The sequence below is a fragment of the Sphaerodactylus townsendi genome, linkage group LG09 (genome assembly GCF_021028975.2).
Source record: "Sphaerodactylus townsendi isolate TG3544 linkage group LG09, MPM_Stown_v2.3, whole genome shotgun sequence".
Lineage (NCBI taxonomy): Eukaryota > Metazoa > Chordata > Lepidosauria > Squamata > Sphaerodactylidae > Sphaerodactylus > Sphaerodactylus townsendi.
In genome coordinates, this window is record NC_059433.1 from 52,149,959 (window position 1) to 52,167,931 (window position 17,973).

Below are 17,973 nucleotides of genomic sequence, written 5' to 3' on the forward strand. Positions count from 1 at the left end.
TACAACTTGCTTAAACAACCCCCTGTCCAAAAAAACCCCACACCTTCTAACAAAAATATGGGAGGAGGGGAAGACACACACCTTTAGTTCCACTATCCACTTCATCTCCTGGCAAGCCCAGTCTTTTCCCCCCAAAACTGGGACTCAGTGGTTTGAAAGTAGCTCTGTGTGACCTGTCAGGCCGCTTGTGGATGAGCAACATGGATGAAGACAAGGATTCAGAAGATGAAGGAATTGTATAGTCTGCAAAGGTGTCAACACTGTTTCCTATTAGCCAGTTAAAAGAGCTCCTCCCACCTGCAATAAACAGAAAGAATTAATTAGGTAATATGCATAAAAATGGCTTGATCCCATTCCCCAATGTACTGTTCTACTGTGTATAGTCCAGTTATAACCAAAAACTGACTATATCAGAAGCAAATTCAATATGAACACTGAGCAGCTTACTTTGAATCTGATATGTTTTAAAAGTATACATAAAAACATGAATGTGGAAGCAAGAATTCTATAGATAGCTCCTCATCGAACATTAGAGCTTCAAAATCCATCCTATATAGACACTTACCAATATTTTGTGTGGGTGTAAATTCATACTGTTGCTGCGTAGCCCTTAGTTGGCCACCCATGGATCCATGAGTCAAAAGAGAACTTCCTGATGGTCGACGCCTGCTGGTGCTCTGGGAATCTTGAGTTTCCACAAACATAGGAGTAAGGACAGTACTACGGTAACGCCAATTTGAGTCAACAGCAAATTCCTGGGGGGGGGGGGGATACAAGTTACAGAAATTCTCTCTGCCACTACTGTTGTTTTAGCACACAGAAATAAAAGTAATGCCACAGCTGTAAACACACTTGCTTCTGAGCAAGTCCTCAGGGGATGGGCAGTCCAATCAACAGGGCTGTGGTGGCTAGGGAAGGCATCACAACTGCACTGCGTCCAGAGGGCTTTCAGGTTGCATGGGTAGGCAGCAACAAAGAAAAATCCCCAGGCCGCCATATGCCGCCCTTTTGGCCACCCAAAAGTTCCAGGCAGCATTCCTGGTTTCAGAGCTTGGGTGGAAGTCAATGGAAGTTGGTTCCACCCCTGCCCCCCTCCCCCCAGCATAGCTCCATGATAGCTTGCAGTTTTCACTGCTGAGGAGCTGTGGGGTACACAGATACCAGTGAATGGGGCACAGACTTCAGGAAGGCCCTCCACTGCTCTTAGAAGCTGTTTTGACCCTCCCCCCCTTTTGGATTGGGTCTCAACACGTGAATGAATGAATACAGAATTGGACTGCACATAACGTTATTAGTAAAACAACTGAAGTATTTTACTTAGGTAATATTTAGGACAGGAGGTTGGATCCAGCCAACTTTTTTGCTCAACCTCATCAGATTTTCCTCCTTATTATAGCTCTGATTTTATGTGGCTTTTATCCATGCAGGTCCCATATGGCCTTTAGGTGGTCAATGGGGGTGCCCTCCTTTTTTCACCAGCAGAAAACCTGGCCGGATCTAACACAGGAGTTGTTCATACAGGAACTGTGCTAAGAAAAGAACCTAGTTATATGTCCCGACTCGACATTTTCTTCTTAAATTAGTGCATACCATCGAAATCCCCCCCCCTTTCAGCTTTTCCACTAAATTACTGTTGCTCAATTTCCATCCTGATTTTCAATTGAAATGCCTACAGCAGCACAAAAATTAATCAAAACAGGAAAACTATTAAAGTCGTTATAGAAATCACTATAAAACTAGAGATAACATATTAAAAGCTTCAGTCTCTCACTTTTAGCATCAATATTTTATAAGGAATTTAGGAAACATAATATTACAAAGACTAAGAACTTGATACCTATGTGAAACACTATCATATCAAGTAGTATTAGCCAAACTGCATGGGACTAAACCTCCCTTTTACTAATGTTTTAAATTAAGACTAACTTATTGATTTTAAAATATAGTCAAAGATGGACGTCAGTGAACTTTCAGAAATACTTCTAAAATAGTTAACAAATATGTCATATAATAATGAAACAGACTGAATGGGAGTAATACTAGAATTTTACTACTATGTTAAGACAGATAAAAATGGAGTATGTTTCATAAATTTACCTGAAATTTGCATTCAGACAGTGGATATTCAAACATTTTCCTGGAATAATCTGGGCTCTTGCTGGTCATTTCAAGCAGGAAATTTGTGGCTAAACTCAAGTACTGAGTTTCAATTTTGGTGGAGTATAAAGAACTTAACAAAGTCAACATACGATCAATAGTGTTTCCTGGTAACCGAGTTTCATCACCCCAAAAATTCCTAACAATTAATCTGTGAAAGAAAAAAACAAGGCAGAACATAAACATGCTTGTCTGAAAACAAACAAAGAATTCTTATGATAACTGGACAGCTGAACCTAACACTAAAAATACAATAGCAAATGAAAAGTCCTTCTTCAATCTATTTAAACAATCTTGATTCCTATCTTATTTCTTAACAATGTTTATACAATCCAAATTCTATAACATTTTTCAGAGTAAAAAAATTACTCTGAATATTTGCAGTATTAGAAATAGAAAATTTGTATTCAACCCGCCCGCCCCCGAATTTTTCCTCACTTGTCCAACATTACTTTGAGGGTGCACTGGGAAAGTCATCCAGGGTGGTTAGGTCCAGTGGTGAAGCTCCCAGGGGATGGGGGGTGCGCCACACACTGGGCGCACAGATTTGGGTCACATGGGGGGCACAAAATTCCCCCAGCACCTTTCCCCCCCCCGCCCCCCCCCCCACTTACTTTAGGAAACCGAGCAGGCTGGAGAACAGGTTCTCTCAGCCTCTGGTGGAATCCACATTTCCTAGATGCCCCTGGGAAATGTAGTTCTGACCAGAACAGGCCTCCAGCCTCCTCAGTTCTGGGTCAGAACTACATTTCCCAGGATACCCTGAAATGTAGTTCCCAAGACTGGCCTCAACAGAACCTAAAGCAAGTGAAGTAATGATGGGTGAGTCGCTGGGGTCACGAAAAAGCCAGAGTGCGCATCAGGCGCACTCTGGGCCAGCTATGCCTCTGGTTAGGTCATACCTCCTTTATTCAAATTTTTGCAAGGGCTGAGCCCTTCCAGACATCCCAAACTCCTGCAGTTTTCCAAGCTTAAGTTAAGTTGCATCCTTTCCACCACATCATAATTGTACTTTGGGGTGGGTTCTGGATGACTTCGTCCCATTGAAGAAAAGACACCTTCATGATAAGTCCACAATGTCTTTCTCTTTCAGTGGGGCTACAGTCATGCAGGCTGGTTATATACCAAAGCTTTAACTAGGGAGGGAATACTTTTCTGTTAGAATCAGAACCAATGTTCCACCTTAGTCCTGCTTCTGGAACACTTGTTGCAGGACACATCTGCTGAAGGCCACTTCAGCTGATCTGCATTTGTCCAGGGGATAGTGGCAAACAAGTGTTAAGAGGGATGACCAGGTGACTACTCTACACACCTTGACAATTTAGGCTCTGTAGGAAAGGATCACTGACTTGGAAAGGATCGTCCTGGTCAAAAGCCCCACTACTGGATCTGTAACCTGTGAACCTAGGGAGCTATAAGCCAGGTGGATGTAAAGATTTAACCCCCTCATGATGGAACTTTTAGAGGCCTTCAACCCCAATCTATTGGGCCCAAACAACACAAAGAGAGCATCAGATTTTCTACAGGTCTCAGAAACCTTGATCCATCTCTTGAGCCCCCTTCTTAAATCCAACTTTTGCCATTCATCTTCCTAGGATGGCTGGGCCTGGGCAGGATGGTGGTGCTAAAGTCTGTTATAAATGGAAGCCGGGGGGGGGGGGGGGGGGGGGGGTCCCACCTTGGAGCAAAGGACAGATTTGTCTTCAATATTACTGCATTCCTCTGGATGCACATCTCCTTTCTGATGAAGAGAGGCCACATGTCTGGCTGATGTGATGACAATAACGAATGTTAACTTTCAAGAGAGGTGCTTGACAGATGCCTTCTCCAAGGTTCAAAGGGAGGACCTATGAGTGCACCTTCAGCACCTTAGCCTGACTCCAAAAGGGAGACCTGTGTGCTACAGGTGGATTAATCTGGGTCACACCCTTGTAAACCTTTTTTTTCAGTCTGTGTTTCAATAGCTGATCCTCAGGTCTTTCACCCGGCACAGACATCAAAGCTGCAACTTACCTTTCTTTTAAGTATTTGGTTTTGAATCTAAAAGGCAACCACTAAACCAAGGTCAACAACATCTTTTGGAGCTTACCTAATTTTTCCCTGGTCCAGGACCTGAAAGTCATCGCAGTACAAGCATGAATTTTCCTGATGGTCTGTCTGCAAGATTGCAGCATGATGTCCACAATCTCTTTGAGAAACTCCAACTGAATTAGGACCCAGCATTTAAGATCCATGCTATCAGGCTTACAAGGTCTGAGAACCAGACCCTTTGGGATCAAATGGAGCAATCATAATGACCCATATTCAGTTTTCTCTAACTTTCCTCAGAAGACCTCTGATCAAGGAAGCGGGAGGGAAGGTGTAAGGGAGGCCTTTCAGTCATAGTTGACGAAGGGCGACCTGACCTTCCTGCCAAGATCGCTTGGTCCTTTGATACTATCTTAGGACCTGTCTGCTCTTTGTGGTGGTAAACAGCACCAGTGTAGGAATCCCAAAATGTCTTGCTATTGCTTGGAAGGTTTGGCCAGCTCCCCCGGGTCAAGGCTCAATCAACTGAACCAATCTGTCATGGTGTTGTACACTCCCCATACTTGATCTGCTTGCAGGTGTGCAAGATTTTGTTGCGCCCAACTGAACAGTAGGAGAGTTTCCCGAAGGAGTGCCATCGCTCTGGTGCCTCTTTGTCAGTTTATATGAACTTTTGCTGTCATGTTGTCATTCTTAATGGAACATGACAACCTCTGAGGAGATGTTTAGAAACAAGCAGGCCCTCCCTGGCAGCTCACAGCACCAACCAGTGTAAACTGAAGGATTTTCCCACCTTCAACCAATGCCCCTGCACTACCTGGTTTCTGCAATGAGCTCCCTACTTAGCCTTGCTCGCATCTGTCACCAGGATCTGCAGCACTTGCAGAAAGACTCAGACCCCAGCTCAAATGGGAACTGACCATCTACCACTCCAGGATTTTTATCAAGCTGTCTTATGCCACCCCCCTCTTTTTTTTTTTGCAGATCTCTTGCTGGAAGGGTGGCAGTTCCCACTGGAGGCATTTGGTGTGTAATCTCGCCCGTGGGACCAGGTCTGTCATCAAAAGGAGGAGACCCAGTACTGGCAAGCACTTTGAAGGAGGAGAGGAGAGTTTGGTGTCCCTTCAAAATCTTATATTGAAATGGAGGTGCCTAGGTTTCTAGCAATGAAGAACGGCTGTTCCACTGGGTATAATTGCTCTTCTGGGACAGGGTGCAAGATAACACTACTCTAGCCAAAGAAAGAAGTGATAAGGCTGCTACATCCAAATTCCTTTGATCAAGGCAGAAGGGAAGCAATTGTGTAAGCATCAGAATTAGAATGTAAGAGTTAGAATTATTTAAAAATGGGGAAAATACCTCATATAATTCAGTTCAAGAAACAACATCCCATGCTCCAGAAACAAAACTGTGAATCTCTTCAATGATATGCTAGTATTAAATCTCTAGCCTGATACAGAAAATTCTGCTTTTCCCTATCTCAATAAATATATCTTATATATCACACCTTTACTTTGTCCTTCCTGAAGGAGCTCAAGGTGCAGTAGATAGAAGAAGCGTAGCTCTTCCTACCTCCATTTCACAATCATAACAACACTCTGATGTAGACTAGACTGAAAAGCAGGGATTGGTCCAAAGGTTCATGGCTGAGCAGGTATTTGAACTCAGTTTCCCTCTTCCAGCGCTCTAGCTACAATGCTCACCATCTGCATGACTCACTGAATGAATCAAATTTAATGTTGCAACATTACTCACTGTAGTCCGGAATTCTCATCAATCAGTCCTTGAAGGAGAACTTCCTTTGCCAATTTGAACACCTCTGAAGACTTTTCATCTGCCTGGCTTTCAGAATCCCTGAAGAAAAAGGGGGAAAAAATAATTCAGACTACCGCTGACTCTCTTTCACACTACTGTTCTTGTGATGAATGTTACAAAATGCAACAAATAAAAAACAAATACCACTATTTATACCCCACTAAAATATTCCCTTCTCACTGGACAAAGTGTGTAACAGACTTCCCTCTGTGATACACCTCTGAAGATGCCAGCCACAGATGCAGGAAAAACGTTAGGAACAAGATCCACCAGACCATGGCCACACAGCCCAGAAAACTCACCACAACCAAATAAAAGAAAGCTCCCACGACCATTTTTATAGCAAAATGTGACCCTGAACCCTACCTGTAATTATCATATATCCACATGAGAATGTCATACATCCGGCCCCGACACAGTGGTGAAGGATGAGAAATGAAGCCTGTTACTGTAGGCAGAAGCTCTTGTAATTCAGCTGCTTTTAGTTTAGGTAACATCTTGTTAACTATATCTAAGCATACTGTTTGCCTTTCATCATCTCTGGGGGGGGGGGGGGAAGAGAACAGCAGAATTACTTTCATTATTGTCTGAACTGCATACGATCTACAACAACACAAGAAGCAAAACCTTGAAAAGTATTTTGGAATTTGCTCATTTATTTGCTCGTTCCATTTCAGCTAATATATTTGTATTCACTTTTAAAAGTGCAGTTCAACTGAATTTTAAAAAGGTCTACACTGTATGGACAATTAACGTCACTTTAAAAGTAAAAAAAGTAAAAAAAGAAGAGTTGGTTTTTACACCCCACTTTTCTCAACTGTAAGAAGGGTCAAAGCGGTTTACAGACTCCTTCCCTTTCCTGCCCCACAGCAGGCATCTTGTGAGGTAGTTGGGGCTGAGAGAATTCTAAGAGAACTGTGACTAGTCCATGTTCACCTAGCAGGCTACATGTGGAAGAGCAGGGAAACAAACCTGGTTCACCAGAGTCTTCTGCTCATGTGGAAGAGCGGGGAATCAAATCCGGTTCTCCAGATTAGAGTTTACCTGCTCTAAATCACTGGGCCACACTTAACCACTGTACCACTATTTGTTTTTACTGAATGGGAAAAATGCTTTTCTGAAGAATTTTGATTGTTTCCATCACAACTGCAAAAAGAGCAAAGCCAGCTTCTATCTGACTTCACAGGTAGAATACTTTATTTTGACTTTCCTATTTGTTTAACTAGGCTTACATGCTATCTGCCACAAAGGCAAGAACCTTGCAAGAAATAGGCACTATCCGTGCTAATTCTTACCTGTGGCTCATAACTTGGACAAAATCCTTACTCTTCAACTGTAAGTACAAACTGGGTATTTCTTGGGCACGACACAGAACCACTTCCAGACAGTAGGTTTTCATCACGCCATGAAGCTTTGGTATCAAGAAGAAGACTGCATTCACAAACCTTTCCATGATCAAGAACAAGAAAGCACAAGATGCAATAATACAGCCATTCAGTTGAATTTTTTAGGATGTCTGATAACTCATAATTTTACATTACCTATCTGCAAGAGGAGGAAAGTTCTTGGTTAGTTTATTCAGGCACACAATAAATTTGTCATCTCTGGTATTTTGATGTTGCTTTAATTGCTTTATGATGACGTCATAAATTGGACCTTCATATATCTGAAAATTGAACAGATGATAGTTGCGTACTTATAAATGCCAAAAGCGCAACCGGTTGAACAGCAGTTCTAAAAATAATAACTAATATTACAGTCAGTAGTATGAAACCTCTTTGGTGATCAAGTTCAGAGATGCCACTGTCTACAGAGACCCAGTGTGATACAGTAGTTAAGAGTGGTGGCCAAGATTTGGACGACCCCGGTTCAAATCCCCAGCCATGCCATGGAAGCTCGCTGAGTGACCTTGGGCCAGTCACACTCTCTCAGCCTAACTCATCGCACAGGGTTGTTGCGAGTATAAAATGGAGGGGAGGAGAATGATGTAAGATGCTTCTGGACCCCATTAAGGAGAAGGACAGGACATAAATGGATTCAAACGAATATATACCGATACAGTTAATCATTGCTGCCTATGGAAGTGCTCTCAATGAATGCAAGACACAATAAGACCAAAATTGTTGCCTCAGAGGCATGAGACTTCTGCTTCTCAAATTCTGGGCACAAATTAGCTATGTCCTTCATGCCTTCCAAGGATGTTCTCAGAGCATCCGGAAAGCCAGTCTTGGGATGGTGAGTGCTGAACGAAATGGACAATTGCTTCATTGCAGGACGGCAATCCCTATTTTCATTTCAATAATAGCACTGTGTTCTGGGGGGAAAGATTGGAACACAAAAGAAATATCCTTGTAATTCAGAATGAGATGCTACTACTGAAATTCAGTGGACCAGTGACAGTGAATAAACGCTGCCTCAAAAGCATGCCAACATTCCCATTTAAGCATCGTCAAAATAAAATGCTACAGTACAGAAACCCGAGGCTTTCTTTGGTTCAGAATTTGTAAAATGTACACCATATTATACTCACCTTTTCCTTCTCAGCAATATATTGAAGAACAAGTCCCAACACTTCTGCTGCAGCTGCATATACTTCCTTGTATCTTATTAAGGCCATATTGTTAGACAAAGCTTGGAAGTATCTAGCATTAAAAAAAGTTGTTGCATATTCTGAGAATAGAATTTAACAGCTAATTTTTAAAAAATAAATGTTATTTTATAGACTGCTTTTCTCACAGCAACTCAAGGTATAAGAAGCCAGTACAATCACAAAAATGGAACATTCAATAATCACTGCATTAGGATTTTAAAAGTCTGAAGCTATCATGAAGAACTGAAACAGAGCATAAGTATTCACATGATACATTAAGTGGTACAAAAAGGACATAAATGGGATCCTACTTACAATAACCTAACACAGCAGTATAGACTACTGTCCCTAATCATTTATCCAAGCTAGTCTGTAAAGCCATTTTGTGCAGTGTAACCCTATTTATCTGCACTTATGAACAAATAATGATAGAAGACATCTAGGTATGCCACTGATACTTATTATGTGAAGTACATAGTATGGAAAGTAAATCCAACCATCTGTCCGTCCGTCCGTCCGTCCATCCATCAGTTAGTGTGGCATGATAGTGTCAGGCTAGGGTCTGGGAGATGCATTCCCACTCTGCCATGGAAGCTAGTTGGGTGACTTGGACCAGTCACATATTCTCAGCCTAAACTACCTCACAGGGTTGTTTAGAATATAAACTGGGGTGAGAAGGATGTAAGCTACTTGGGGTCCCCATTATGGAGAAAGGTGAGGTATGAGTGAAGTGAAATAAAAATAAATATTGGGTAAATGTGTTCAGTAAATGCCGATAGGTGAATCATGCATGTGTACTTCAGTTTAACCTGGAAAAAGTATGTGCATGAGCTCCCTATCACACACCACCACTGCAATGGCAGAATGCCAACTCGTGAACTTGGTGCTAAAGCACAACTGAATCACTTGGAGAAAACTAGAGCCCAAACTTTCTGAAGAAATTCTAGATATGTGTAGCAATGCAGTGTCACTGTACTTATTAGATCCAAAATTCTAACCATATACAACACGCACATACACAAATATTCCATAGGGAGGACACTCCAAAGATGTATGTTGAAACAAGCTGGCCCTATGAAAAATGGCCTCTGTAGACCTCCAGAAATACATCTCAGCTTCCTTCAAAAGGCGAGTGCATTTCTTCATTTTTTAGATTTCGGGTTGTTGACAAGGATTGTTTGTATACCCTTTTATTGAGCATAAGAAACAGGAGAAACTAAGATGCAGGTGTCTCGAAGTATGCCTCTCTATTGCTCTCTATATACCTAACTCACCAAACTCAAGTTCAAACAGTTGTTTTTCTTACCTTACACTATCTATTTCACACTTTGGATCATATGGAGGCAAGTTATTAGCAAGAACAATTCCTAATAACTGAATTCCCACTGAGTTGTCTTTTGTATTCTGATCTCCTCCGGAAAACCGTTCAAATATTATCCTGCAACAAACAAAAGGATGGAAGACATATGAAAAACAGTAACTCTTATGTTTTAAAAAAAACCAATGGCCAAATTCTTATATATTGCTAGAAGTGTAGGAAAACTTCAGAAATTCTATATGGACCAACTTTCCTTAACCACATAAAACCACTGAAGTTTCAACTCTCCAGGCTACTTTGCAGCCTTCAATCATGCTTACTGGTAATGATCAAATCAACTGAGAATTGCAAAAAGTAAACACTTCAGTCCCCTGGTGCCTTAGCATGAGGAGAAAACATTTCACATGTCATTCAAGGAGGGAACACCACAACCACACAGACCTTTCAGATGCTATGTTGACCCCCCCCTCCCCCCTTTGCAAGAAACTTGGAAGAATGTATTGGAGCTGCTTTCCACACATGGACGCTGACAATACTATCGTGGTTGGCTAGCAACCCCCACAATGGAACCAAGGAGATCATTTGTTTCTTTAACAATACAGATCATACTTCTATTATTTTGGGGACTTTCAATCTTATCCCATGAGTGTTTGTTTTTAAAGATTTCACATTTTTTTCCACAAAACTGGATTTTTCCCTCAGATTTCATATTAAGATCTGCCTTGTCTGTTCATGGCTCCAACTCCAGATTCAAATATCGACAAAGGGGCCCTTGTTCGAGTATTAGACTGAATTATATGGGTGCTTTTGTGATCATAAACTATAGATCTTTGCAACTTTTATCAATTACCCAAGCCATACGTTTCTACAGAATGTCTTTATTAGATTGTTACCTGTAAGGTATGCTGAGACACTCCTTCCAGCACTCTACTACTGTCTTTATAATTTCCAGGTTATGTCGAAACACTGCTCTTTTCTGGTGAAATGCATTCTTCATCAAGAATTCAAGCAACCTGTTGGCTAGGATTTCATCCTTAATGTTTCCCTAGTGTGAAGAGATTACAAAACAGCATAGCTAGTTTACACAGAAGAATTTCTTGAAGTAAAATAATAGAAATTAACACACAAGACTTCCCCACTATTAATCTCCCCCCCCCCACACACACACTTTAAAATTAACTGGTTACTTAGTCTATGGCCAATACATATATCTCCCCACTAGATCAGGTGATCCTCACAAAATGCATGCCAGGTTTCCTTACTTTGGGAGTAGCAATACTAGTCCAGGACAGCAAGGTGACCACAACTTCCACCACCATGTAATGAATTCCCTCTCCTCCATTATCACCAGAAACAATCAACTGCAGCAAGGGGCCCAAAAACTCCTTTGCATATGGCTGGAAAACCTACAAAAAAATGGGAGTCCATCAAAAAAAGAATGCCATTCACAAACTCAAGCAAAAATAAATACAAATTTAGCAAAGCTGAAGTGAAATTAACATTCTCTATTATGAGCTAATATGCTGAACAACTCTGCTGAAGTTACCCAGCATTGATATGGGAGAACACTGGAATGCAATCATTAATTTCCCACTTAGCACCTCCCTACAAACTATCAATTTCTGTCTTCTCAATTTCTTCCACTAAATCAAGAGCCCTCCATGTGGTGGCTGTGGGTAGCATCGTACCCACCAACACCTTTTCTGGTGCCTGCCAAGTGTTTTTAAGAGGTGGACTGAACCAGGTAGGACTTCTGCCCATCAAGGCTTCTGACTGACTACTGGCTGTGCAGATGCTTTCAAATCTTGCTTTGGCAGCAGCTGCCACCACAGCACAAGGATCTGCACTGTGTTCCTGAAGTCAAGCTGTGGCAATAATTTTGTGGTTGGTTTTGCCTTCTGCGGAAGCCGTTTTGTTGCTGCGTCTACTATGCTGCGTCCGAATTGCAGATGTGCCCGCAGGCTCAAAAAGACCAGGGAAATTAATTACCATTCCATTCATTTCTTTTAGTGCTTATAGACCAACAAGTCATGAGCAAAAGGGGAAGAATACGAGAAGGTTGATTATACTGAAAATTATTATATTGACGATTAATTATACTGAAATGCTGAATGCCTATACCACTGAAGATTATAAGCACACAAAGTCATAGCCTATGAGCCTGAGGGTTCCAAGTGCACGCAGGAAGCTTGACTTTCCGTATCTGATAATGAAATGTGCTCATGTTCCTGCTTTGTTAGATGCTGATGTTTCTTGCAAGAAAACACAATTACACCTAAAGTTCAAGATGCACTGACAGAATTTAAGTCATTCCCATTTCTCAGCTCTACCACTTCTTAATTTATCTCTACTAAACCATCAGAGGAATTATTCGTATAATGTACAGTGAAGTGCAGCAGTTTTTTGGAATAAAAATATTTTATAATATCTAACTAGACAGCATGTGGAAAATATTTATAGATCAAATGAAATTTTAAATTTCCAAAGCAAGCAAGTGTACTTTCTTAACAGAAAATTCATGAAGTACAGAAATACATCAGGGTCAAACATAGCAAATAAATTCCTGCAAAGTAAGAACAGGCACAGCATGTAACAGACTTATCTCTATGATACACTTCTGAAGATGCCAGCCACAGATGCAGGCAAAACGTTAGGAACAAGATTTACGAGACGGCCACACAGCCCAGAAAACCCACCACAACTAGTTAGAACAGGTTGTTTTTTAAGGATCAATGAATCCTTTCAAAGAATCTACATTATCTTTTTTTTTTCATTTGTAAATACTGGGCATCCTTGCCTCCCCTTCTTGATGGTTTCAACTGGATGAAATACTGAATGGCAAAAAAAAGGAACACTATAACACAATCTTCAAGCAAATTAATAAACAGCATATTAAACTCCTTTATTCATTAAATTCTAGGGCAAAAAGACTACTTTGGTTTTAACAATCCAGTGCAACAAAGAGTCAGAAACAAAAACAGACTCACTTCTTCTGTATTCACAATTAGTTTTGCCACAAAGAGGCGAATATTTAATGGAACAGACACATTCCTCAGTTTGCTGTGTAGGAACTTCATCCACGGGGGAAGATCTAGAACAACTGCACCCTGAGAACCAGAAATGTTATAAATACGTATATAATTAACGATAAAGGAACTAATAGTCTCAAATGTTACTTGTTAACTACAGTTTCAGAAAACTGTGTGGAAACCATTCTTCTATACTTCTTATGTCAGGTTTCAGATTAGCCCTAGGTCAGCTTGATCCAAACCTTAACAATGTCTGAAAGCTCTAAAAAACTACAACCACTAAGATCTAAATTCAGCTGAAGCATAGCTTAATGTATAGTTTAAATATGGCTGTTGAGAAATATTTACTGTACTTTTTGGGTTTGGCAGAAGTAGTTTGCCTTAAGGAATGAGAACTATACTGTATAAAAAATCAGCAATCAAGGAAGTCAAGCCACAATTCTCCCTTGACTGAAAGCAGGTGATTCCCCACAACCAACCTACAGATAAAATATAATTCCATAGAACCATCATTTTTCTGAGACAATGAAACATTTTGTTTCTGGAAAGATGTGAAATCAAATTTTCTAGTATGCAAATTGTTGCCTTCACACATACTTTTAAAATCAACACAACAGACTTTGAACATTCAAGAATTTTTCCTTTAAGAGAAGTATTTGTTTAATTGAGGGAACGCTCCAATAAGAAGGAAAATTTGGCTTTCACCTCTTTAAAGCCTAGCCCCCCAAAATAATGAGAATACAGCTCACATACACAACTCAGGGAAACAAACTGCTAAAAGAAGAACTAGAATCTCCCAGATCTGGTGCTGAGCTTGGAGAAAATGTACAAAACAAAATTTGTCCAGATTTTCTTCTAAGCCCAAACCAAATGGAAGTTTACCAAGTAGGAAGTCAACAGTCTGGTCAGCAAGCCGCCCTTGGGTTAGTTAGCACAAAGACTGAAATGAAATGTTGGACTTGCCACAAAGATTTTGAAAATATCTTTAACATTGGGTTACCATAAGCCTTCTTGCTCCATGGGCACAGCTCATGCAAATGTATTTATTTAGAATATTTCTATCCACTTCTTCAGTGTCCTGCTTCAGAAGGCTTACAATTAAAAACCACACTATTAAAAAACAAGCCATTGGACCTAAGGAGCATAAAAACTATCAATAAAACAGAGATTGACTATTGAGAAGCTGGCAAGATAAAACCTCTAATTAAAAGTCTGAATGAAAAGATGTTCTTTAGCCCTGCACCTAAAAGAAAGTAAAGTAGGCACCTGGTGAGCCTCAAGGGGGAGGGCATTCCAAAGACACTTTCTAGTCCTTCAGCCAAAGAATGCAATAAATAATAATGTCAGAAGTTAAACACCTACAGGAATTCTTGATCTTTAGCTTATACTGACTGAGCCTGATTGGATAAGGGCTTTATCCTCTAAAAATTCCTCTGAAGGATGGAGGCCCTGGAGAAAACCAAAGAGGAATTGCTAATCCTCATGATGAGGGCTGAGGTTTCATGGGCCTCCTTCTATCACTCGGATCTTTGAGAAAAGGTGTAAGCCAATATTAAAGGATATGTTCCTCCACTGATAGGAAGATTCTCATGCCATTCTCCTGCTTCAAGAAAGGAGCAGCAGAATCTCCCTCAATGCAACATTCCCTTTGTTGGCGACCCTGCTAGAAGAACTGGGAACAGATACAGTGTTAACTACAAATGAACACCAACCTTTTCCACTGTGGGTGTGATGTTATTTCTATGCATGTGTTTGATCAGGGTTGTCATAGAGGCCATGCATTCATGCTGGTTGAGCTCATCCATTTCCAATTCCATAATGTCACCTGGACCCATAGATTCCATGGGTTCCTTCTGAAAACCAAGCCCAAATAGTTTTTGACGATGCCATACTAATTTTTGTAAGCAAAATTAAACTGAAATTATTTACCGCTCAAAACGTATACACATTCCTACAATAAGAGTCTAGCAAGAGTGGAAATGTCCCATCACCCTAAACGTTTAAAAATCCAGCACTATTCTCTACAACTCTAGATAGTGAAGAAAGGAAGTTTTTAAAAGAAAATCAAAAGGCTGGGTGCCAGTCACCTTTTTCCTGAAGTGAGAAGCAGAAGCAGTAGGATCTTGAGAGTTATAAGAAAAACTCTGTACTCCAGTTGAGAAATCAAACTGGCTCATTTCTTCACTCAGGCTACTGTCTCCCATATATGATGCAGAAGCTAAATAGTGTGGCTCAGCTGCAAAAGAAACAGTTAGTTAAACTAAGAGGCCAATGAGGAGACTGGAAAGCTGGTTCCCTAAAAATGCTACATAAACACTCAACACACCATTCTTTCTCCTCCCCACACTGAATGATATGAATGTATTCACATATAATAGTTTGGTTACTTTCACTTCATATCACTTACACTGTATGCAAATAGAAAAATTCCATGGTACGTAAGTTAGCCTTTGGTATCTTGTTCTAGTAATTTCAATAAGACAAGGATTTAGATCATTCTAAAGATATATCAGAATCACGGATGCAAAGGTACTTTTATTAACATTCTAATAATTAAATAATTTATTCTGGTGGAAATGTTGTGTTATTAGAAGTCCACCAAGGCATGTTTTCTTCTCCATTAACTGCATTTTTGTATTTGATAATTTTCAATTTAAATTGAATTAATGTTTCTGTCATCTAAACTGTAAACTTCCCCCCAGAATTTCTATATAGTGCTCATTCCTGTCCTTCAAATTTCTCTTCAAACCCCATTTTCCCCTGAAATAAAACTAAGCAGTTTTAACTACACTCAACAGCCAGCTAAGCAGTTTCAACTATATTCACATTTTGCTTTCCTGCACTTTGTTGCCTCTCCAAAATTTAGATAATAAAATGGGACCTCTTTAAGGGGGGGCTGATGTTACTTTGTAAAGCACCATGTATGTTGCTGTAATCCTCAGCAATATAGCTTTTCTAATAACAGCAGATAACAATACCTGAATCCACACTCATTGCTTCCCTGGCATCTTTCCTAATGGCAATATATCGTTTCTTTCTTTCCAGAGGAACCTAGAATACGTAAAAAGGTTTTGAAAGAAGATCCAACCTGCTTGCAGATTAATTGATAAAATTAAAGAAATTATTTATGGCATTACCAACGATAGATATTCAAAGAATGTATCAAATACAAAAAAGTAACTGATAAGTTTACTGAAGACATTGAGCTGGAGGGTGGGGGGTGAGGGAGAGTCTTCTGGCCAAGAACATGGTTAGGCAGAAAGACAGCTAATGATACCAGAGTGAAGACAGTCATTAACCTAGTAAAATAACATATGTGCTTGATCAGGAAAGAATGCAGCTTATAGTCCAAGAGCTGTGAGGGTACAGAATACTGCCTATTTGCTATAAGGTACATTACTTTTATCTTATGTTCAGTGACTAATGCTGTACTTTCAGTTGCCTCTATCCAGCCACTAAAAAGTCACAGCAAGATCAGTACAACCATAATGTTTAGTGTTGCCCTGTAAACAGACATCCATCTAAATCATTCAGTCACCATTTCTTGCTGTTAGACTGATTAGAGTAGAGAAACAGCTGTTGTGGCCATGGGAATAAGTATGAACTTCATACTAAGGCCCCGGCCAACAGCTTGGGGATCAAGAGATGGCATGCAGAAGAACTGCTGACTGGGCATCTCCTGGAGAATCTGAAGGAATGGACCTGAGTCTGGGACAAAATCATAAAGGATAAAGGATGAAATTTATGCAGGCTACATGGGAACTAATTTAACCAGGCCTGCCTCAGTTCCTGTCATCAGTGACTTATAGTGCAAATTGACTCCAGTCTAAAACTACAGCACTGAAGAGAATCTGGCACTCTCAGGCATTCTTCTGAAGAGAAGAGTTAATTTTATTCTGCCCTCTAAAAACTGATGGAAAAATTTAAATTGCTCTTACATTCTACTTATTAATAAACAGGATAAAACATTATTGCAATTTTGATTGATAAAGAAAGCAAGTAACTTCCTCATACCTCAACTTCTGTTGGAAATGAATAACGGTGTTGCAAATCCAACAAGTTTTCAAAAATAAATAGATTCTGCAGAGACACATGAAAATTTAAACTCAATTGATATACAACACATGCCAATTAGTTAAGGTTACTACTACACTAAATATTAATCAGCAATCTGTTCTATTTTAATGGGATAGTTAAAATTATGAAGGAATCAACAAAATCCTTTAAAAATACTGGCGGCAATTAGAATTTGAATCGTGAGTTCTCAACACAGAAGGCAGGCATCCAGCAGAGATAAATTCACACATGATTCTCCAAACAACCCTCCCATCAATCCCTTACTACTTCTGCTCAAAACAAGAAACCACTAGGGAACCTTAATTCCCCCCTCTCCCCAAGCTTGTTTTCTGCTGCTGCAGAGACTAAAAGTAGTAGTAATGGATTCAAACTATGAGAAAAGAGATTCCACCTAAACACTAGGAAGCACTTCCTGACGGTAAGGGCTGTGCAATACGCTGCCTCAGAAGGTGGTGGAGTCTCCTTCTTTGGGGGTTTTTAAACAGAGGCTGGATGAACATATGTCAGGAGTGCTTTGATTGTGTGTTCCTGCATGGCAGAGGGTTGGACTGGACGGCACTTGAATTCTCTTCCAACTCTATGATTCTATGAATCTCCTGGGGACATGCTCCAAGCTGGATGGAGCCAGCTATGAGACTTCTTTGGCTTTAAAAGAGGATTTGACAAATTCACGAAGAACAGGTCAATCAGCAGCTACTAGCCATGTTCAGAGACTGAAAATCTTTAAACACCAGTACTGGGAGACATCAGGGGAGGATATGTCCAGCTGTTGGCCCTATGTGAGGCAAGATGTAGGCCAACTAGTCTGATCCAGCAGAGTTCTTCTTAGTGATTATCCAAAAAGCCAATCTTTCTTATTAAATTAGTGGGCCAGTTGGCAACCTTTCAAGAGTCATTATTGGTTAGAGGACCAGTAGATATTAATCTCTATCATAAATGACATTTAATTACAAAACACA

General features: G+C 40.3%; 1 protein-coding gene across 2 annotated transcripts in view; it reads right to left on the reverse strand.

Moving 5' to 3' along the window:
• Positions 1-17,973, reverse strand: part of PRKDC (protein kinase, DNA-activated, catalytic subunit) — a 98,330-nt gene that overhangs the window by 34,091 nt on the left and 46,266 nt on the right. For both annotated transcript variants that reach the window (XM_048507588.1, XM_048507586.1), the window contains exons 44-59: positions 16,952-17,017; positions 15,916-15,988; positions 15,025-15,173; positions 14,650-14,790; positions 12,896-13,015; positions 11,171-11,314; positions 10,802-10,953; positions 9,897-10,028; positions 8,531-8,642; positions 7,542-7,666; positions 7,296-7,445; positions 6,367-6,540; positions 5,941-6,039; positions 2,098-2,308; positions 566-755; positions 82-297 (exon numbers count right to left, since the gene is read on the reverse strand). In XM_048507588.1, the coding sequence (XP_048363545.1) occupies positions 82-297; positions 566-755; positions 2,098-2,308; positions 5,941-6,039; positions 6,367-6,540; positions 7,296-7,445; positions 7,542-7,666; positions 8,531-8,642; positions 9,897-10,028; positions 10,802-10,953; positions 11,171-11,314; positions 12,896-13,015; positions 14,650-14,790; positions 15,025-15,173; positions 15,916-15,988; positions 16,952-17,017 (2,254 nt within the window). The remainder of the gene's footprint in view (positions 1-81; positions 298-565; positions 756-2,097; positions 2,309-5,940; positions 6,040-6,366; positions 6,541-7,295; positions 7,446-7,541; positions 7,667-8,530; positions 8,643-9,896; positions 10,029-10,801; positions 10,954-11,170; positions 11,315-12,895; positions 13,016-14,649; positions 14,791-15,024; positions 15,174-15,915; positions 15,989-16,951; positions 17,018-17,973) is intronic.